Source organism: Notolepis coatsorum (assembly GCF_963971535.1).
Source record: "Notolepis coatsorum genome assembly, chromosome: 1".
Lineage (NCBI taxonomy): Eukaryota > Metazoa > Chordata > Actinopteri > Aulopiformes > Paralepididae > Notolepis > Notolepis coatsorum.
Window position 1 is genome coordinate 181,149,419 of NC_140165.1, and position 23,782 is coordinate 181,173,200.

General features: G+C 42.2%; 2 protein-coding genes across 2 annotated transcripts in view; one reads left to right on the plus strand and one right to left on the minus strand.

Annotated features, from left to right (window-relative positions):
* Positions 1-21,357, minus strand: part of LOC311239957 (arsenite methyltransferase) — a 40,171-nt gene extending 18,814 nt beyond the window's left edge. Inside the window, exons 1-7 of the mRNA XM_084328423.1 lie at positions 21,228-21,357; positions 19,841-19,977; positions 15,478-15,628; positions 13,511-13,647; positions 12,074-12,143; positions 10,700-10,781; positions 10,360-10,491 (exon numbers count right to left, since the gene is read on the minus strand). Coding sequence (XP_084184549.1) covers positions 10,360-10,491; positions 10,700-10,781; positions 12,074-12,143; positions 13,511-13,647; positions 15,478-15,628; positions 19,841-19,977; positions 21,228-21,257 — 739 coding nt within the window. The 5' untranslated portion in view covers positions 21,258-21,357. The remainder of the gene's footprint in view (positions 1-10,359; positions 10,492-10,699; positions 10,782-12,073; positions 12,144-13,510; positions 13,648-15,477; positions 15,629-19,840; positions 19,978-21,227) is intronic.
* A 191-nt stretch (positions 21,358-21,548) lies between these two features.
* prpf8 (pre-mRNA processing factor 8) overlaps positions 21,549-23,782 on the plus strand; it is a 147,858-nt gene continuing 145,624 nt past the window's right edge. The window contains exons 1-3 of the mRNA XM_084328371.1: positions 21,549-21,715; positions 22,565-22,685; positions 23,032-23,200. Coding sequence (XP_084184497.1) covers positions 22,577-22,685; positions 23,032-23,200 — 278 coding nt within the window. The 5' untranslated portion in view covers positions 21,549-21,715; positions 22,565-22,576. The remainder of the gene's footprint in view (positions 21,716-22,564; positions 22,686-23,031; positions 23,201-23,782) is intronic.

Below are 23,782 nucleotides of genomic sequence, written 5' to 3' on the forward strand. Positions count from 1 at the left end.
TACACGCAGTCTGCGTTTCTTTGGGTGGCGTATTCCATGGCGAGTCCTTCTTTCCTCTAGATTTAACTGCTCTTGTGGCACAGCTTCAGCGTGTCCCTTTTGAATGACACTTTCAAGAAAGTCAGTGTACTCTTTGTGAAACTCCACATCTTTCTTGAATTTCCTTTTTTGGATCATGAGGTCATTCAAATGTATTATTGATATGCGATTGCCGGAAATATGGGTTGGCTGCTTATGGCTTATTGTGGGTTTGTGTAGAAGCCCACTAACCACCCATCCAAGTCTTGTCTTTACAGCATAGGGCCCATTACCCTTGCTATTAATTACTGCCCACGGTTCCATAAACTTAGCTGCATCATTTATCAATCAGGAGTCCAATATCTGCATCAATATATGGCAACTTAACCTCTTTTAGGTAGTTCCATTCTTGCACATCATCCTGAGTGGGAATTTGTTGCTTGGTTACAGGAATTTCTGTTTGAGTATAGAGTGGTGGCAGTTTTAGGAAATCATCTCCTTCAAGACTTGACACTTCCAGCCCATTGATTCGGTTAATACTTATGACCCTTTCTTGTCCTAGAGTACGAAGTAGGATTCGAGTTGGTGTCGCCTTAGCATTCAGTTGCTTCCTTAAAGCTTCAGTACAGAAGGTTCCAGTGCTTCCTGGATCAAGGAAAGCGTACGTTTGAAGTACCTGATTCGAATTTGACAACTTGACTTGCACAGGAACAATTGACAATTTTTGTTGGTCACCGGCCCCAGTATGGATAGGCCTTTTCATGGTGACTAATGCACTGCCCACTGACATGATATCGGTGCTTGGACTAGTTTGACTTGTATCTTTTTTAAATTCAATGTGCAACACAGTAGGGTGCTTCTTTGTACATATCTTACAAGTCACACGTCTTTCACAGTCCTTACTCATGTGACCTTGAGTCACACAACCGAAACATAAACCATTTACTTTAAAGAACTCAACTTTGTCTTTGTGTATTTTCTTATCCAATGTCTTGCACAGGTCTGTGCTGTGGTTTTCTTTGCAAAAGAAACATGTTTTCTGTTGCACGGCTGCAGAGCTGCTTGTGCTTGACTGTGACTTTGGTTCTGAGGATTCGGTTACTGTGGCAAAACTGCTCTTAGTGTATGATGAAACTGGTATGTATTTCAAATTACTATTTCGGGGAGAAGGGATTGTCCTCTTGTCTTTCGGTTTTGTGTCTTGTATTTCTCCAAAGAGGGGATCAATGGCAATGTTTGCTTGCCTTTCAATGAAATTTACAAGTTGTGGGAACTTAGCTCTTCTGTGTGTACGCTCATAGTAACCATATGCTACTGTCCTCCACCTCTCTCTGTGCTTGAATGGCAGTTTTGACAAGACAGATTTCAAGTGTGTAGGATTGTTCATGTCTTGCAGAATTTCATTATTGCTCATAGCATTGCAGCATGTTCTCAAGAAGAGTGAGTATTTGTGTAAGGCTTTACCATCTTCTGATCGGATTGCATCCCAATTCAGAATTTGTTCCTGATAGGCAGCAGCAATGAGAACCTCATTTCCAAAATGTTTGCGTAGCAGCCGTTTTGCTTTCACATAGCCTTTTTGGGAATCCATGTGAAGGCAGCTTCTCACAATTGCCTTTGGTTCTCCATCTGTAAATTGTTCAAGAAAGAGCAGTCGATCTCTGTTGTTACTTGTCTTGCTTTCTATACAATGTTCAAATGTACTAATGAAAGAGACATAACTTAATGGATCACCTTTAAAAACAGGAATCTCTCTAGAAGGCAAGAGTGAGAACCTCTGTTCTTGAATTAACATTTCTGTGATTTCATTTTGTTTTCTCAAAATGTCCATCATGGCTCCGCCTGGTTGAACATTAACCTGAACACCATCCTGCAAGCCAAAGTTTGGGTTAGGCTGTTGGGGTTGTTGGTGAGCAACAGGCATTCGTGACCTTGTAGGCTGCTGAGCCATTTGTTTCTGTGGCTGCCGTAATTGGCCACTAGGGGCATGTTGAGACCTTCGTCTCAGTGGTGGATGGGAAGCTGCTCCTTCAAATTCATCATCATCATCATCAGCATCACCATCATCATCATCATTCTCTTCAGCCTCATCATCCTCTTCATAGTCATCATCTTCCTCTTCATCATCCAATCCATGATTAACCTTCTGGCTGTCCACTGGTAAGGATCGCATTGAGTCAAAATAAAGTGGATTGATGTGGATTAAGGGGTTAACATCAAGCCTGGTGTCCAGAACTTTTAACAAGCTGCAATTTCCACTTCCAATTCAAATGCTTCCTTTCTTGCTTTGAGCTGTGCCTCCTGAAATTCAAATGCTTGTCTTTGCTTGAGATAAGCAGAACGTGTGGCTAGATTGGCTCTTTCGGCCTCTACCTGTCTTAATGCTGCGGTGCTTGAAGTGGATTTCATGCCAACTGAATTATTGCCAAATGATTTCACACTTTGTGCTGGTGTCACTTCTGGTGGCTTTTGTGCCATAGCTGCAGGGGCATTATTTATCCATTCTATAACCTTATCATGAAATTCACATATGATTTTGAACTTCGGCATGTACCACTGATCTTGTTCTTCTGCCGCTTCCTCTTCTGATAACAGCTGCTGTACTGTTTTGTGAAGTGATTTGAAGTCATTTGTTTTAGAATTAAATTCATTGTATTCTTGTTTAACCAATTCAACATTTCTGTAATCAACCATAAGTGCTTGTAACACATTTCTTTTGCTTGTGAGTTGTCCAAGTTTAGCTTTTCTTCGATTACATTGTTTTGTATAATTAGCCTCAAGTGCCCGTTGCGTGGGTTTCACTTGTCTCTTTCCCTCAACCACAGGCAAGTTAACATTTGTATCAGAAGTGTGAACGGTGGTAACTTCAATCACAGCAGCTGCATCAGAACCTTCAGTCACAATCACAGCAGCTGCATCAGAATGGCCCAATTCCTCTTTATCTTGCCCAGACATCGTTAAGCAGCATCTATTTATCTATTTATAACGGTGCACAGGTTTATTTGATGACGACATATTCCTTCAAATCCACTTTAAATGCGCGTCTTTGGCGTTCATTTATCCACATGATATCGCACATTGCATTATCTTTAATAGAATCACACATCCATTAGATACTTTGATCCTCCAATTCTATTTTGAAATGCGCGTCTTTGGCGTCCATATGTCCATATGATATCGCACATTGTATTGCCTTTAATAGCATCACACATCCATTAGATACTTTGATCCTCCAATTCCATTTTGAAATGCGCGTCTTTCGCGTTCATTTATTCAATCATATTGCACAGTCCATTGTTTTCAATAGCGTGACACATCCAGTAGATCCGTTTGATACCATTTTAAATGCGCGTCTTTCGCGTTCATTTATCCAATTGTATTGCACATTCCATTGTTCTCAATAGCGTGACACATCCATTAGATCATTTTGATCCATCAAATTCCATTAATTGTGTCCGTATCAGAGAGTTTTTCAACTTGAATGTAGGCTCAATTTGCCTATCTAAGCCAGGATACGTCTTCAACGCGCTCACACCACATTGACTTGGGCTGTTTGTTACTCACTGTTTGATGTTGTTGATAGTTGCATCCGATGGGTTCGAACCGGTTGAGTTTTATGGAAGGTGTTTGCGTAAAGTTCCAAATAATAACGGAGAAAACAATTAAACAAAACAGGCTCCAGACTTGTACTAAAAGGGTTTCAAAACAAACAGGCGCAGCAAAAGGGTTTCAAATAAACTCAAAATGATTCTAAACAAAGTCTTTCTTTTCAGTCTTTCATTCATTCAATCTGCGCTGTGTGTGTGTAGCAAGCGAGCGGTTTAAAAACTGTTTCTCGTCTGGCGTGCGTTTACACACAGCTGGGCCATAATTAATAGGAGCACCATGGTGCCATTTTACGAGGCGACCAGTGGCGGCGCTATTTAGTCAAAACTATTAAATCAAATGAAATGGCTCCTACACAATCAATTACCTTTTCATAAATTCAAAAACCACTCAAGAGTCATGCTCAATTCAAAATCAAAATGTCCATGTATTGGATTCAATTCAAATCATAAGCAAACATTTCATAAAACAAACAATTCATTTTCAGTCCAGCATGTGTGTTAAACTCCCATAAACCAGTCAGGTCACTCAATTCAGTTCAGTCCGTGGGGCAGCGGTGGCCTAAAAGTTAGAGAAGCAGGTTTGTGACCGGAAGGTTGCTGGTTCGATCCCCGGGACCGGCAGGAACACCAACCGCTGAAGTGCCCTTGAGCAAGGCACTTAACCCCCAACTGCTCCAGTGGAGTTGCTCAGTGGCCAATGGTGTCAACTGTGGTTGTACTGGGAAGCTCCCAGGTGTGAATGGAACTGTGTGAATGTGAAGCAGGGCGTTCCTGAAAAAGAGCATCTGTGCTCAGCGAACCTACCCTGGGTAAATAAAGGTTAAAAAAAAAAAAAAAAATGATAGATTAATGGCGTCAATTATATTATCGCGCGATACTAGTCTCACGTTAACGCAGCACGTTAACACCGTTAACGGCCCAGCTCTAAAAATAATATAAACAATAATTGTATATCCTTACAGAGGAGGCATACTTTAAATATATTAAAATTATAAGGCATCTGTGAGTAAACTTCGACTATCATTAAGTATCTTGAGGCTGAAGGCAGTGTCCTCTTTAAAAAAAAATCACAATATGGTCACCCTTGAAGTCGCATGATAATTCACTTAATAAAATAATGATGAGTCAGCCTCCTAAAAAGACAAAAGTTAGTGACACGACTCACACCGCCGCTGCCAAAGTAAGGACTTTGCTCTGTATCGTCAATCAATGGTCAAATAAATATTTTATTAAGGAATATAATATTCCTTTTTCTATTATATCTGTGTATCAGCTAAATGTATAGATTTTTATGTTAGACATTGAGGGAAATTAAGATTCTCAGACTTTTTACAAACCGCCGCTTATCAACTAACCCAAGTGTCAGCAACCTTTACTATCAAAAGAGCCACTTTCCCCCATCCCACAAAATAAAATGCTCAGGGAGCCGCACAACCTATTTACCCTTAAAATGAAAATAACACAGTGTATAACGTTTTATATATCCCCAAGCATACCCCACATTTAGCATAAAACGCCTGCATACCTAAAGTCATTTGCGATTTATTATACTTTATACTTATAGCACAGTTTGTTGCATTAATGGAATTCTAAAGCACCTAAAAAAAAACATTTTACTTTTTATTGCCGTTTTTACCTGTTCTAACAAAGGAAAACCTCAAACTCTTATGAAGAGGAGAAAAAATACTGGCTGTGTAGACCTATTTTTAAATAAAACACAGAAGAGGAGACAAAACACTGGTGTCTGTAGACCGACGTTGAAATAAAACCCTGAACTATTCAGGTATATTTGAGTCCTTCCCTTATTTGTGGAACATTTATAAAATAAAAAGTAGTCCACTTTGAAAAAAGACTACCATCTGTAGACCTACTTTGAAATAAAACCCTGAACTATGCAGCTCTATTTGAGTTCTTCCCTTATTTTTTTTTATCTACTTTTTCTCTCATCCCAATTTCGTATTATCCAATTCTACCCTCACCTGTCTCAAATGTTGTTAGACCATGCCTCCCACTGGTCGGCTGCAATGTGGACGAAGCCTTGCATCACGTGTCCCCTTCGGTACACGAGGAGGCAGCCGTTGCATCTTTTTCACCTGCACAGCGCGATCTCTCAGTGGCGAGGAGTAACGCGTGGGAGGCTCACGCTGCCCCTGATACTTCCTGATTCTGCTATACAGGCGCACCAACCGACCTGTAGGAGTCGCTGTCCACAACGCGGGGTGTGACGTACTGTATATTTTAGTTGATGAAATATTTTTGTTGACTAAATATTTTTTCATTTCAGTGTCACGATCGATCTCCATTTTGGGCCAGGGAGCCGCAGCCGATTGGCTAAAGAGCTGAATGCGGCTCCGGAGCCGCAGGTTGCCGACCCCTGAACTAACCGGTTAATCGGCAGGTGATGTATGTTGCTCAGTAGTTGCTGATGTCAGCTCAGGAGGTTTGAGAGTTTGCTCAAACCGAAAAAAAATTTGAGGGAACATTCCTTAACCTCAAATACCTTTATTATGAAGTAAGAATTAAGGTGAATTAGGGAATGTGGCAGGGCCTCAGAACGATGACAGATTACAAAGGCACCTCCCTCAAGCTGAACAGTGACATCTGCTTAGCAAATGATCTCAATAACTCAGTTCCTTCCCAGCCCTTCCCAGAGACAGTCGCATTTCTCTCCTCTCCCCAGGCTCCTCAAGGCCGTTCCTACCGCCGCCTCTACTGCTCCATGGAGCCCGACGCTGCTATGCTCTGCTTCGTGCCGGTTGCCGGACTATACTCAAATCAACTCTAAATGGATATAATCAGTGGATTGCATATTTTCTTCAAGAAGCAGAATAAGGCTAACCCTCTCTGCCTATTGGGACATCATAATCGGGCTACCAACTTGAAGACGTGGTCATTTTTGGATTATCGAAGCTTTTGGACTGCAATAAGAAGATTTGGATCGGTTTACCGCGCACAGGACCTACCAAAATGAACTGATTAAGACACTTGGACTAATAATGCATTCAGTCATTTGGACGGAGTTGTTAAAACTCACTCCACTCAAATCAATAGTTATATTTCACTCTATTCAAATCAAATTTAAAGTGACGTGGCTGGGATAAATGTGCCAGTCAGTCAGACAAAACAAATTCCTGGACCAAGGTCGAAACAGGGAGCTGCTGGAGTTGAAGGCCCTCTGGGAGATAAGAGTGGCAAGCGGCTTCCCCCACTCCCTACCCAATCCCCCCTCCCGCGTGTACGCCCGGCGCCACTCCCACGTGATGGTGACGGCAGCCGACTAGTATGCGCGCTGGAGGGGGAGCCTAAATGACTGTCTCATCACCACTCCCCCCCCTCCCCCTACAGCCCTGTAACAACCCCAACCCACTCCCCCCTCCTTCCGTACATGGCGCTGCCTATGACGGCTGCCAGTCTGTTTGCGGTGGTGAATACGCATATGTTTGTCTCAAGGCTCTGTACCATTATTACTATCTAAAATGTAATAATTGTGGAATATTACTGTAATGAGCTGTATGTGTATGATCCAAGCGTCCTACGATCCTCATAGGAGCATAACAGGAAAAAGCATTCCATGTGAAGGTATTCTGTATTTTTGCATGTCAACTAATAAAGAAACTTGAAACCTTCTATGCGAGGTTTGAGGCTGTGAATAACAACACCAGCCTACAAACCACTGCAATAGAGGGGGGGGCACTGCTGATGGAGACTCAGTGTTCAGGATAACAGAACATGAGGTGAGGAGGACCTTTAAGAAAGTGAATATCAGGAAGGCAGCAGGACCGGACGGCATCCCCGGCCGCGTCCTAAAAGTCTGTGCCGACCAACTGGCCCCGGTATTCACCGACATATTTAACCTGTCCTTAGAACAGGCTGTCATCCCCACCTGTCTGAAGAAGTGCACCATTATCCCTGTACCCAAAAAATCTACGCCCACTTGCCTCAACGACTACCGCCCTGTAGCTCTCACCTCCATAGCCATGAAGTGCTTTGAGAAGCTAGTGAAGGGCTACATCTGTTCCTCCCTCCCCATCAACCTGGACCCCCTGCAATTTGCATATCGCCCCAACAGGTCCACGGAGGACGCCATAGCCCATGTGTTGCACACAGCAGCATCACACCTGGACAAGAGGCAGGGGAACTATGTGAGAATGCTGTTCATCGACTACAGCTCAGCATTCAATACCATAGTCCCCTCCAAACTCATAGCCAAGCTCAGGGACCTGGGCTTGAACTATGACCTCTGCCAGTGGGTCTTGGACTTCCTGACGAGTAGACCCCAGGTGGTGAGAGCAGGCAACTGCACCTCCTCATCCATCACGCTCAACATAGGTGCCCCCCAGGGCTGTGTTCTGAGTCCCCTCCTCTACTCCCTGTACACACATGACTGTGTGGCACAGCGGAACAACAACACAATCATCAAATTTGCTGATGACACAGTAGTGGTGGGCCTGATCACTGCCAACGACGAGATGGCCTACCTGGAAGAGGTAGAGAATCTGTCGCAGTGCTGTCAGGAGAACTGCCTCTCCCTGAACGTCAGCAAAACAAAATAGATGATTGTGGACTTCAGGAGGTCGGGGGTCAGGGACTACAGCCCCCTCAGCATCGACGGGGCACCGGTTGAGAGAGTGAACAGTTTCAAGTACCTCAGAGTTGACATGGACCACACACATTGACAGTGTTGTGAAGAAGGCACGGCAATGCCTCTACTTCCTCAGGCGCCTAAGGAAGTTCCAAGTCAGTCAGAAGATCCTTAAGAACTTCTACTCATGCACAATAGAGAGCATCCTGACTGGCAATATCACCAAAAGAAACTTGAACTTGGAAGAAATCAAGTAGAATTGTACAAAAACCCATAATTGTACTCGTAAACATCTATTACTACGGAAGCCCTAAGCGGCCGTACATTCATACATTTGATTTACTCCGTTTTCCCGTGATAACGAGTTAATTTAATTAGTTTTCTCGTGATAACGGGATAATTTTCTCGAGATCTCGAGAAAAGGAAACGATAGTCTAGTATATATTAGATCACTGCAGGAAACATCATTCAGTGTCAGAGGAGCAGGTAGCCCCTTTCGTGACTGAAGGAGCAGGAGGATATTGATCACCGCGTCACATTCACATATCTCTTCAATCAAGGCCCGACACAGGCTGAAATAGCTTTATGCCTTGCTGTTACAGATAATATATATATACACATTAGTGTGCGTCATCTAAGAAGACGGTTAGCAAAGGCTTCAGTTTTACCGGCGGCACAATTAAAGTGAGCTCTCAAAGAGCACCTGGCTACGGGAGGCTGCAACTCGAAACTGGCCCCTGTATGTCCAAACCCCTCCCACCCCCTCCAAATATACAGTTTCCTCCCCATCCATCATATATATATTTTCTGTTAGGATCTCTGTTTAACAGTACTGTATATTTGCATATCTTGTATGTCACAAATCTAACAGTACTGTGTATACCTGTATGTCATGTACCCCCCTGAAATAAATGTATCCGTTATCACGAGAAAACAAATTAAATCAACTTGTTATCACGGGAAAACAGAGTAAATAAAATGTATGAATGTACTTAGGGCTTCCGTATATTACAACATGTACATTTATGCTGCTAGGGGTCTCAAAACTATAACAAAAGATGGCATTTGATGACGTCATGAAGGAGCATGGAAGTTGCCGTCTTTATTGTTCAAATGTACTGCACTTTTCTTTGCTTTTAGCTAGACTGATCATTCAAATTAGCCTGACATGGTTTGAAAGCTACTGGCAGACTGGGGTACATCACCCAAAACTCTATTATTGACAGAGTTGATAAGTAGCTCAAAGGTGTTAGCACAGCAAAGCTAATGCTAACCGTTTCATGTAAGTGAATGGACAATGCTAGCGACATTAACGCCATACTCTGGGATATATAGTTAAATAAAAGCACAAATGTGGGTGGTCTGACTTATCTGTCTAAAATGTAGACAAATTTACTTTTAGATTAAAGCTATTGCATTAAGTCTGAAATCTTTTTTTTTATCCACTTTTTCTCCCATTTTCTATATTTTTTCTCCCATCCCAATTTTCGTATCATCCAATTCAACCCTCCCCTGTCACGAACGCTGTTTCTTGCCTCCCACAAGCCGGCTGCAATGTGGACTAAGTCATACATAGCACAAGTCCCCTCCGGTACTTGAGGTAACAGCAGTCGCATCTTTTCACCTGCGCAGCTCGATCTCTCAGTGGCGAGGAGTAACGCGTGGGAGGCTCACGCTGCCCCCGACACTTCCTGATTCTACTGCGCAGGCGCACCAACCGACTTGTAGGAGTCGCTTGTTCACAACGTTCGATCCCCACCCTTCAGTTTTCCCTCCCCGTAATACGGCCAATGTGTATTACTGCGGACGACCAGCTAAACTGAAAACAATGTGGAGAGCTGGATTCGAACACGCGAATCCTAGCGTCTCCACACTGGTGGCGAGTGCCTTGCCCACTACACCACCTAGTCGCCCAAGTCTGAAATCTTAAAGGGGAAAACCATTCACCCCAATCAGAAGTCATATTCAACTGGTTAATTTGTGGTGATTTTCTATCAATCAGCTTGGCTGATGAGGGTGGAGCTTCCTTGGCGTAGGAAGGGGTGTAAAGGTAGATCTTGTGGCCAAAAAGGCCCTGTACTATATTATTTCAAGCATAAAGATTGAAAAACAGTCCAAAGTGGCAACATTAACATTGTATAATCCTCCTACCTGCTTTTGTCTTGAGCTCACAGTTATGGACGATGATCAGGCTGGCCGAGACGAGGTGTGGCGTGGTGAAGCCCACCTCACAGGCCAAAGAGATGAAGTCTCGCCAAAACAGAGAGCCACCCATTCCTTCTCCTGTTTTATAGAACAGCGATGGATTAGGCCTTACAAAACAAGTGTTTTCCAATAGACATTTTGCCATAACTCAGATATAAAGATGGTCAATATTAATGGATTCTGTGATTGCAATATTATTGCTATTCACAGCAGAAATCAATGCTGTACTTATGGCGGTGGTCGATGGGATCGTCGAAAGTCAACCAAATTGAACCGCCCCCCTTACCCCACATAATTGGATCTTGCTTGAAGTGATCGGGAACCACTTTGCTGGCGTACATGTCACTGAAGTACAGTTCGCCTCCCTCCTGTAACATTATGAGAACATGAAGAGAATGAAGAGATGAGGGGAGGGTTACATAGTTTTCTTCTATTACACACTCAAAATAATAAAATGTTACAGTATATACTGCACTCAAAAGGGTTACGCTGTGTTGGTGCTATACCCTTTAATTGAATACCTTTCAGTGAAAAAAAAAAAAAAACTAAACAAAAACTAAAATATCACAGCATAAAAAAAGGTTTAAAATAGCACCAAAAATAGTTCCTCCATGAATGTCAGAAGAAAATTACTGCAATAAAATAAAATAAATCGTATACACTGTTCATAGTATTGTCATGATGTGTCTCGCCACCCGATATGGTGCAACGCCACAGCTCACTGGCCACAGTTTAATGATGATCGCCTGCTACAGTAGTTGATTTACGATCGCCAGAGCCATAGTTGATGACGTTACCTTGTTGTTGTAATTTCTGGAGCTTGTCTAATTGTTTGCACACTGAGTCTAACGTTGCCGTCTACAGCCTGCAACTAGGGATGTTTGATATTGGCTTTTTTACCGATACCGATATACCGATATTGTCCAACTCTTAATTTCCGATACCGATATCAACCGATACCGATATATGCAGGGTTCCCCCCCCCCCCCCCAAAACGGAATAATTTCAGGTAATTAACATTACATATCTCTTGTCGTGGAATTAAGACAACATTATGCATACTTTTGACAATAAATAAAATCAGAATTTGTTCTTACTTGCTTGCCTGGGTAAATAAAGGTTAAATAAATGTAAAAAGAAACAGTTTTTTTTATATTTCTTTTTTACAGATACCGATAGTTTCCGATATCACATTTTAATGCAAATATCGGTAGGCCGATAATATCGGACATCCATACCTGCAACGCATCATTGGTTGAGATCCAGCTTCTGCACTCTCCTCCTTCTGTCAGAACCATTATAGAGAAAGTTAAAGGAACACGCCAACATTATGGGAAATACACTCTCCAGAGTCAGACAAAGAGATATACACCAATTTCCTCTCACAAATTAATGGAAGCGGATATGGACCAGCTAGCCTAGCTTTTTAAAACACCCCTCCCAGAGTTTGCAGCCGTTCTACTGAACGCACAGAGAGCAAATGGGTATATCTCTTTGTCTGACTCTGGAGAAGACGGCAAGTGCATTTCCCATAATGTTGGCGTGTTATCTATCTTCTTGTCTGACTCTGGAGAAGATGGTGAGCATATTTCCCATACTGTTGGTGTGGTCCTTTAAGCTTGCATGAGGAAGCCTGGTAGAACTTTAGTCAACGACTGACCTTTAGGACTTTGTAGGCTTCCTGTAGCACTGCTGTCTTATCAGGACACAGACACAGCACACAGTTGGATCTAGAGAGGAGCGATTACAACAGTCACCTTTGTTTTAGGACAAGTTGCATCTGCAGATAGGGATGTGCCTAGTTCACAGAATCGTGCACGGGGTAGTACTTCAACAACTACTTCAACCGAATCAGGGACACCCATGCATACTAGGGATGGGCGTGAGTAATCGATTACTCGTAGCTATGAGAAGAATCGATCTTAAATAATTAATCATTTTTATGGATTATTTTTTTATTTTTTTGTTTCACATGTATGTGTAAGATTATAACTGTTTGTTGGTTTCCTTAAACATATACGTGAATGGGGCGCCCCAGTGGCGAACCACATAGCGCGCTCAGCCGCGACACGGCCGACCCGGGTTCGACTCCCGAACCCGTCGTTATTTGCCGAATGTCTTCCCCCCACTCTGTCTCCCATTCCTCCTCTGTCTCTCTCTACTGGACTGCCCAGTAGCAATAAAGCGATAAAACGCCAAAAAATAAATCTTAAAAAATAAAAAATAAACATATACGTGAATGAACAAAATTAAGTAAAAAAATATATAATAATAATTCTAAAATATATATATATATATATATATTTTTAGATTTTTTTTCCCCTTTTCGAGTAATACACGATCAATCGAGGATAGCATGCGATCAATCGATCTGGATTTTTCTTAAAAATGCCCATCCCTAATGCATACCCAACTAGGCGTAGCTCAACTGACTTTGTGCCAGTCAGATTCAGGAGTTGTATGGGGAGGAGTCATTTTTGTATTCAGCAGCTGTTTTTTGGAACAGTCTGCCCAGTGACCTGAAAATCGTAGTCAATGCTGTTAGATTCAAGTCCAGCCTGAAGACATGGCTCAAAAGGGACTATAATTAACCTAGACACTCAACAAAAAGGCACCCTTGCATGTTTATGAGTCTGTTATGTATATAAATGGTATATGTGATGTGTTGTGATGTCATGTCAATATGATGCATGTCTAAGCATCTCATTCCCCTACCCCCCTACAAGGACCACAATGGAAATAAGCTCTTGAGCTTTTTTGTGTTCATCCTTGGCAGTATCTCCTAACTGTGCTTTCTGTCACACGTTATTTTTATATTGTCAAATAAAGTCATTCATTCATTCATTCATTCATTCATTCATGCATAATACAATAAACAATTAAAAGGGAAAATCCATCTCAAAACAACATTTGTCTCATCTAGCAGAATGAGATCCGGCTTTGCCATGCCAAAATAAGGGTTTCCCTAATTAAAGTTACCTGGCAGGTCATTTATTTTGGCACGACAAGCCACCTGCAAATGCCAACGAATCTCAAGAGGAAATAATCAAAACAACAAAAATAAACATAATAGAATAAAATAAAATAAAATACTTACATGACAATATCCATGGAGTCTTCCTCTATGCCGGCTTTACCAAGCTTCTCCATATAGCCCAGAACAAAGGAAGTATTGGGCTTGTCATAACCATACTTCTCCTGGTGGTACTCAATATATTTGCGAGATGAGAGAATCTACAGAGACAAATTCATACCTTTGTGAAGTACATACATTATAACATACATAATATATATTAGGGCTGCAACTAATGACTATTTTGGTAGTCTACTAATCTGTCGATTATTTTTTCGATTAGTCGACTAATCGAAAAAAAATTATATTTAAAAAAAAAAAAAAAAAAATTATATATATATTTTTTTTGCACTACCTATCTTTGTGAAAGTGGCTTCTCAGCTCTGGTCCAGCTGAAGACAGAGCAGAGGAACAGATTGGACATTGAGCATGACCTCAGAGTTGCTTTGAGACTCTTGTCAGGACCAAACAACATCCCCAGTTATCCCATTAGTTCCCCCAAACTTACTGTCGGTCTGTTATGTTAAGCTAAGAAGTCTTCAGCTGGCTGGACCAGAGCTGAGAAGCCACTTTCACAAAGATAGGTAGTGCTATAGATATATATATATAACACCACTTCAATTCACTTCTAACACCACTTCACGTCACTTGTAACACCACTTCACTTCTAACACCACTTCACTTCACTTCATTTCGAACACCTCTCTTAACACAATCTGCGCCAAGAACAGGTTAACTCGTTATTGCCCGCCATGCGTTCAGCGCCAACAACAAGTTAACTCGTTTTTGGGATCATTATTTCTTTTATCCGCTATATCTATTCATAATTCATGGCTGCAGCCTCTGCAGACCCTTCAGACCCTGTCTGAGCTGGCAGACGGTCAACACCGCCCTCTACTCCCTTGCGGAGCTATTGCACTCCATTGGAAATGGTCTGGTGTGTTTTCTGAGCCGATCTGAGCCGTGGGGGTGGGGTTTAAATACTCAGGCGAGGCAGGCCTTTACAACGATTGCATGGAACACTAACCCCGCCCGCCCGTTCATGTGTAACGCTCGGTAATGTCGGGGACAGGATCGCTGTGGATAACTGGAATGGCGATCAAATAATTGGATTATTTTGTTTGCATTACATCAGAGACCAGGTAAGCACTCTATATATCCAATATTGCGTTGATCTGATATTTATTTCCCCCGCGACCGAAGCTGTGTGTGTGGACTCTGTGTATGCCGTTTACCGTTTCGCCGTCGACTAAAGACGCACTTCTTCAACCATTATCTGAATAAAAAAAAAAAAAAAATCTAACCCTAACTAACCGTACTGTCATGCACTTGTCCTAATAAACTAACCTACACTGTAGCACTCAACACTTTGATGAACATTGTTGCTCAGCTGAAAGAGTTGTGCCCTTCCTGATGGCTTGTCGTACAGAACATGTAAGTCGCTTTGGATAAAAGCGTCAGCTAAATGACTAAATGTAAATGTAAATGTGGCGGGGGGGGGGCGCCCCCCGGTAGAAGCAACATTTCATATATACACGAGGAGACAATACCAATAATCTAGCCTTGTTTTCAGGATGATTAGATAATCGGCCGAAAAATTACGTGATAACTGGATTACAGTAAAATGCCTTTTTTTCGTCCGGGATTTACTCAGAATCACCCAAACCATACTCATATTCAAAACAGTATAAAACGGAAATGTACGGATGAATAAACAATCTGTTTTTTGCATGTTGACCAGAAGCAACTCACTGACAGTCGACGGCGTTATTAGATCCATAGCTATAATATAAATTATAGTTTTAGGACTCGCAAGTTTGGCATTCTAAAACGATATCCATTGAATAAAGACCTGGCGCTGAAGGGGGATCAGCGCCCCCTGCTTCTGGCAGTCAATGTGTTCATCTAAAGGCATTTTAGATAAAACTGCTTTTTCGAAAAAGGGCTGTTACTCACATGATATCAATGACAATAAATGTGTTTCTCTTTACCAGTTCCTCCGTCATATCAATCCCTGTGATGTGGCCTCCTGGTCCCACCAGTTTGCTGAGGGCATAGCAGTCTCTCCCAGAGCCACTCCCCAGGTCCAGCACTTTACAGCCGTCAAGCTTCTCTGGCACTGGGAGACCACAGCCAAAGAATCTGGAGAGAAATACTCCTGTTATGGAAATGTTATCTATGTCTATACATCTGTGTTAAAAATAAATACATATTCTATGTCTTACAGCTTGACTAGTTAATATAGTAAACTGAGCTCTTCAGTGTCTCTTAAACTCAGCCAAAGGGCCAGGAGATAGGAGGTCCAAAGCTATTTCTCTCCCCAGTTAAGACATAACAAAGGCTATTGAGCCAATCTTGTTATTTATTCCCTAACTGGGGCAAATTTTGTTTACCTTTCTGTCATATCTGGATGTATAATGTACATCATTTCAATTGTGTATTAATGTATGTTCTGACCAGAGCTCTTTGTCACTTTCTGGTCAGACGCGTGCGTGTAAACATGCGTGTCTTTCTATAAACTGATCATTTTCACTGTGGCCACAATGAATAAATCTATGTTCTTTCTTTTATATAATTAGACTCAGAATGATTTCACTCTGCTCATCCTTTGTTCTTAGTAATTTCCACGACAATTATGGCGACGAGAGATGTTTTTTTTTAAAGGGTGTCAAGGCTGACCACCAGCGGACTAAAAGATGGTGAATCCTAAAGCATTCCAGGGGAGCGCTACCCTGTCTCAAAATCCTCAGAGAAAAAAGACAGGAGGAGAGAGAACCGCTGAGAGACCGTCTGGTTGCCACCTCCGGCATAACTCACCCTGTGGACGTGTGCAGGAACATTCGGTGAGCTGTTGTGATTCTGATTTCTGTTTAAGAGTTTGTCTAAACTAGAACATATCATTGTATTTGTATATATTACTGTGTGCTTGGCAGACTGGTGACAGGGTTTTTCTAAATACTTTGGTCTTAAGTATGTCGACGTATGGATTGGACTCTGCTGGGTTTTTCTATGAGTATAGTTGGGTCAAGAACCAAAATTCCGTGACCATTCTCTGGCTAAGATGTTTTGATGATTGATTTGACTTCTATGGACCTTTTATAAAATATTTAGCCCCCGTGTCCCTCCCCAAAATCCCGGCATTTTTTGTCAGATTACCAAATCCAAAATACCTGCTGACGCCATCTTACATAGAAAGGAGACATGCCAATTGCACCGCACGCAATGCTGAAGGAACGCATGGACCACCTTCATTTCACGTCCTTTGAGAGCTATATGTGTCGGAAAAAGCCACGCAAACCCTTTGTGGATTCCGCCCAAGGTCTTGGTTTCCACAAGGTGACCAAGTTTGGAGATAAGTTTGGAGATGAGTTTGGAGGGGAGTTTGGAGGGGAGTTTGGAGGGGAGTTTGGAGGGGATGGTGGTGTTGAATGCTGAGCTCTCTGGTAAACAAGAATACCCTGAAGACTCTAACAGGAGCACTCATTCAAGGGTACTACGACTATGTGTGCACCTCATGGTACCAAAGCACCTCAAAGGCACTAAAAACAAGATTACAAACATCACAAAACAAACTGGTCAGACTACTGCTTGACCTTACTGCTAAAACCCACCTCACCCCTGCCACTTTGACAACCTAGGATGGCTTAGAGTAGACGACAGAGTACAGCAACTTGCAATGGGCCTGGTCTACAAGATACACGACACCACTAAGGTACCCATGTACATGTCGAAATACTTCCCAAAGGTCAGTGAATACCATGACCACAACACCAGAGGGAGTTCCACAAATCATGTTCAACCCAGATTCGGCTCAAACAAGGGACTAAACACGTTTCGCAATTATGACAACAATGTGGAACGCCCTACCCACAACGTAAAAGAATGTGAATCTCTACCCACCTTCAAAACCGCTCTAAAAGAGCACCTACGGGAGGCTGCAATTCGAAACTGGCCCCGTAAATGTCCAACGCGCAGCCCCCGACCCCCCACCCAACCCCCTCCAATGTACAGTTTCTTCCCCCTCAAATGTATATATTCTCTTTTAGAAACTCTGTCTGTAAATAAAAAATAAAGTATATCTTGTATGTCATAAATGTCTGGATGTAACATTACTGTCTATCTGTATGTCGCGTATGTTATAAATGTTATGAATTGAAAATGGGGGACCCTGGTGTAAACAAGATGAAAGTCTTTATCTGGTCTGCATCCCCTTGTGTGTATTGAGCCGTACTGTATTGTACCCATTCTGCAATCTGTTAATAACATTTTCAATCAATCAATCAATCAAAGCTGAAGTCGATGACCAGAATTCTCACATGGGTGTTGCTCTCATCCAGGTGGGAGAGTGGAATGTAGTACTAAGGAGATGGCGTCCTCTGTGCTCCTGTTCTCACGGTAGGTGAATTGGTGTTTATCCAGTGAGGGTGAAAGGCCAGATTTGAGATGAGCCAGGTTCAGCCTCTCGAAGCATGTAGTAATGATGGGGGTGGAAGTAATTGAGGCTCATTGCAGAGGAGTGTTTCAGCACTGGCATAATGGAGGTGGTTTTGAAGCATGCCCGGACAACTGCATGGGCTAGTGAGATGTTAGTTAATACTTCGGTCAGCTGCTCAGCAGTTCCTGAGCACATGACCGGGTATGCAATCAGGGCCAGCTGCATTATGTGCATTAGTCCTGCTGAGTGTGGTACACATGACGGTGGGGGAAAGAGTGAGAGGTTATCAGGGAGAGCAGCCTTGATGGGCGCCTCCTCTTTGTCCCTCTCAAACAGTGCATACAAGTTATTGAGAGGGTGGTGTCAGTGGTTGGGGAAGAGTTGTTGGTGGGTTTGTAGTCCGTAAAAGGCCTGGATGCCCTGCCACATGCGTCGAGGGTCGGAGTTGTTGAAGTGCTTTTCAACACTTAGCTTGTGGTTGTACTTGGCTCGCTTGATTCCCCTATTCAGGTTAGCCCTGGCTGAACAGTAGGCCTGCTTGTCACCAGATATAAAAGCGTGTCACATGCCTTTAACAGTAGGGCATACCAAATAACACTAATGGCCGGTGGCTACCCTACCTGTGGTAATGTAATCTAGTGCTATTTTATCTCTGTTTCTGCTGATGCTTTGCACACTCTACACCCATGTGGTGATTGTTATTTAAAGTCTAGAGCTAATGATCAGGTGTGCTCATCTATTGAGTGAGAAGACAGTTAAACTAATGTTAAAAGCTTTAGTCCTATCCCACTTGGACTACTGCCCAACAATTTGGTTGAGCGCTTCAAAGCGGGATCTGGAGAAACTTCAGCTCGCTCAGAACAGAGCGGCATGTCTCGCCCTCCGCTGCTCTGTGAGGAGCAGTGTTGAGGGAATGCATGCCGCTCTGTCTTGGTTTAGAGTGGATCAGAGGCTGGCATGCAGCCTTGTAACATTTTTGTTTAATATTTATAAAATTGGTAAACCTACGTCTTTGTGGTCAGAACTACAACCCACCAATACTAGACATGGCTATGTCACCAGACATGCTGTGGGTCTTTATTTTACTCTACCTCTACCAAGAACAAATACACGTAAGAGAACCGTAATACCTATCTCAAACCCTGCCCCTTTTCTTGATCCTCCAATCACAGCTGTCGCTTACCTCGGACAAACTTCGTTTGTACGAGGAAGTCAGAGGTAAGCGACAGCTGTGATTGGAGGATCAAGAAAAGAGGGCAGGGTTTGAGATAGGTCCAATAAGATAATGATGATCAGCAACAAATGTACTTTTAAGAAAAAGTTGAAAAATGCTGTTATGAATAATGAAATACAGTTGAGTTACTGATTCATTTAGTTAGTATTGTTAGTTTAGTTAGTTAGTATTGTATTTGTGGCTAGAGCCTTTGTGTGTTTTTTTGTGTGAGATTTTAAAGATATTGAGAATGTACTTAGGCTAAAGTGTTTCTTATGTTTTTATTGTTTTTTTTATTACTGTAATGTAATGTACTGTAATGTTGTAAGTTATGTGTTCGGACCCCAGGAAGAATAGTCTTTCACCCATGGGTGTAGACTAATGGGGATCCATAAAATAAACAAATAATGTATAATTTATTCTACTGCCACTTTGCACCCACTACACCCATTGATTGATTGACATTTTTATTAACAGATTGCAGAATGGCAATACAGTACGACTCAGTACACACAATTGTTAAGGGGATGCAGACCAGAGAAAGGCTTTCGTCTTGTTTACATCAGGGTCCCCCATTTTCAATTCATAACATTAATTAACAGTAATTATTATACACTGTGATTATTGTATTATACATTAGTGCTGTTTTATCATTTCTTATGCTGATATTGTTATACTATTTTTGCTCCTTATCGTTGCATATTACCTTTTGGTTACCTCAGGGTGAACAAGGCCCAATGCATCCACTGCACTTTTTGGCAATGATAGGCTAGGCAAACTACTGCAGGAGGCAGCACTGGTCTGTAGATCACTGGAGGACTCCAGACAAGAGCCATAATATTTCTAGGCATAGGAAATATAGATTAATGCATAACATGATTTCATATGTTTAGCTATTGAATGCATGTCAATTGGAGTATCCTAAAGCCTAACAACATAATACATATATGTTCTTTAACCCATCTCCCGCCAATATCGCTGTTCAGCGTTATTGCCCGCCATGCGTTGTCTGCCAATATCGCTGTACAGCGTGTTTCAAGGTCATATTTCATATTTTCGCCATGGAATTCATATTTCACCCACGGAGCCTTGCCATATGCTGCGGGAGCCATCACAACTCTGCAACGCTTCAATACCGCCACCTGGTGGCCGATCAGCGAGTTGCCAAACCGGAAATGCCCGTTTTAGCTCGGTCCGTCCCCTAATTCCGTCCGGCCACTCGTTTATCGTCCCGGGACTCAATCCACACACTGTGGACATGGATCGTTGCCATAACTCAATAAACAACATGATTTGGGCGTATATTAGTATTATACAAACCGGAACTGGATCGCCTCGATCCCCACCACATAACTGGGATCTGTTTGTTCCACTCTCATCGCCCAACGGTACGAGGAGACGGACGTGAGTTTCAGCGTTTTTCTTTATCATTTTCGATACAAACTGCTCTGATCAATATATCACCCATACTACATAAATCATTTAACGTCGGTCACGGAATTATAAACGACCCCCCCCCCCCCCCCCCCTCCGTTCACCCGCAGATGATCAGTCATAACGTTTAGGACCATGTACAGTTTAAATTTTATAATATAGCATGGATCGGTATCAAACTGCATTTGATAATCTCATATGCATTTATGCCTCTCACGTTCTATGAAATACTGCAGAAAACGATAAAAACATATTTATACTCTAGACGGTATTTTCGTATGAACGTAAAACGTTCCTACATCCTGAACGATAGATAATTGATGTTGAATGGGCCATAGTAATGTCAATTTAGCAATACAATTTAAAAGGTTATAGCCCTGCAAAGAAGGTGAACATCTCCATAGACAAATAGCGCTGGCAGAGAATGGTTTAGGATGATCAAATTGGTGGCAGAGAATGGGTTAATAACAAAACATTACATACATTTATCTTAAAATAGTTTTGGTGGAATACCTAGCTAGCAAAAATATATTGGTGATAGTGTCATCCTGAGAAATAACTGAAATAAAATCTAAACGTAGTACTTTCATGTATAAAAATACGGCTATTTGTAGAAATTACATAAATGCAGGAGGCGTTTAATGCTTATTTTACACTACCTTGACATTTTCGTGCACGTTATTTGCCATTCCGTCTGAAGATAGATTCACAGTGCTCCGTCAACTTCTATCCAGAGCCGGCTCTGCTTCTATCTAATCAACTTTGTAGAAGAGGAAGCTCTGTTTCAACTTTGAACTCCAATCCGAGCAAACTTCCGTTCTTCTCATCCGGGTATTTGTCACTGGGGGGGTTGCGCTTGTTCTATGTTTGCGCTCATGTTTCAGCGTATCTGTCTTTCTTTGTATGACGTGAAATACCCGCGAGTGCGTAGTCGCTGTTTCTGAATTCCCGTAAACTGCGAGCCTCGCGCGTGTGTACTCGTTGTCGTTGGAAGTGCGTGCCGCTGTTCAGTGTTTATGAAGACAGACACACAGTCGTTCAAAGCAGCGAAGAGTCCTTTCAACTGTAAAAAATAGACATGTTGTGGTAGCTTTGTCTGAACCAAGGCTATCTAAGATATAAAACGTTTGCCTTGGGAGTTAAAGTGGTAAGTTTAACACAATTTCTACGGCTAACGTTAGGTTATCGTTGTGCGAGCTGCTACGCTAACGTTAGCCGTTTAAGCTAGCAGTTCCATTCATATGTGGGCTTTGGGCCTTTGTCGGGAATGTAAGCGTGGAACTATATAGCGTGGGTTGCACGGTGATGGTTAAATCAATTGCACTTTGTTTTCACGTTTCGTAAAACTAACGACAGCCACATCAACGACTTTTTCCTGTAACACTATATAGGCTAACATGCGCCTTACAATTGTGTTGTTGATGTCGTGTTCTCTGCTCGTGCCGGATGGAGCAAGCTAGTCGGTAGCCATACATGCAGTACGTACGGCAATGCAGTTTGTCTTCATACATTTGCTATTTAGTTTTATCTACCGGTTGCTGCTCGGTGTTTGTGGTGTTGGTTACGACAGGGACAGTACTGGTGGTGGTGGTTTTCGTGTTGAGATGTCGCACTGTTAATATAGTGGTCAGCGTTTCAACACATATGCCGTGTGAATGTCGCATCATAAGAGCACAATAAAGCACTGCCAAACGTTACATTATCATTCTGGGGAATATTTGTTCTTTCAAATTATTGTGTTGAGCTGGGGGACCCTGATCATCCTGATGTAAACAAGACTAAAGTCTTTCTCTGGTCTGCATCCCTTAACAATTGTATGTATTGAGCTGTACTGTACCCATTCTGTTAATAAAGTTATCAATCAAGCTGCCACATGGGAAATGTGTCATGTTGACTTGCCAAATAAAGGACCATGTTAGAAGAACTAATCTATGCAGCTTGTAAGATAACCACCGATTGATTGTATATCCTCTGTTTGGTTCTTCTGTATTTTCAGTGCTGAGGCACCATGGCTGCTGGTTTTCCCTACAGGGGTGTTCCTGGAGGGATGCCACCAGGTATACCACTTCCTGTGCAGGTCCCTGACCACATGTCGGAGGAAAAACTGCAGGAGAAAGGTAGTCAATTATGTCTCTTTTGTTCTGGCAATTTACCATATTCCTACGAAGGAAGAATATGCTCATGTTCTTATGGCCTGTGATTACTAATATGCTACTAAGGAATACCATGACTATATTACTACCTACTACTATGCACTCAAGAATGTAACACTCAAGTTTGACACTGTTTGACAAACAATATTACTTACCCTTAGCTGCCAGAGTTGTATCCTTCTTCCTGACTTGTTGTACAGAACTTGTAAGTTCATTTGTATAAAAGTGTTACTAATGCGTTGTTTTTGTCTGTGTATGTAGATGGTATTTTGTGTTTGTTATTCAACCAAAACATATGCTACCCCCACAGCTAGGAAATGGCAGCAGCTGCAAGCGAAGCGCTACTCTGAGAAGAGAAAGTTTGGCTTTGTGGACGCCCAGAAGGAGGACATGCCACCGGAACATGTCCGTAAGATCATCAGGGACCACGGAGACATGACCAACAGGAAGTTTCGTCACGACAAAAGGGTCTACCTCGGGTGAGTACTGAGTAGGGGAGGACGGCCAATGTCCAGAAGCATGGATATTAACTGCCAGACAGTGATTACCTCATCTGTGTATTTTAGTCAAAGCGGCCCTCAAGTGTCTCCTACATGTTAGTCTAAAACACAGGGTATGCAATGCATTTTGTTTGCAGGCCAACATTGGGTAAATCTCATAACTCACCAGCCACTTTCTCTATTTTACCAGTTGACTAGAAGTGGCTAAGATCATGGGGAAATTCGGGCCTAATAGAGCAGACAAACAAGCCACAGTTGCATATTTAACAGGATGAAGGTAGTGGCCCGGTAAACACTGGAGTAAAAAGGACTCTTGTTTTTCTTTATGATAGTTTAGCCCTTGTGTTGTGCTTGGGTATGTGGGAATCATTTCCAGTGTTTACTAAAAGATAAATTGTACAAATTCTTTTTTAAACTTTTTTTTATCTGAGACTCATTGGCCATGACTGGTGTTCTGTGAAGAACATATTTTCATTGAGTGCTCACTGTGCTTCCCCCTACACATTATATTACATACTATATGTGGCGTTCAGGTTCACTCAACCCCAAAGTCTGGAAATT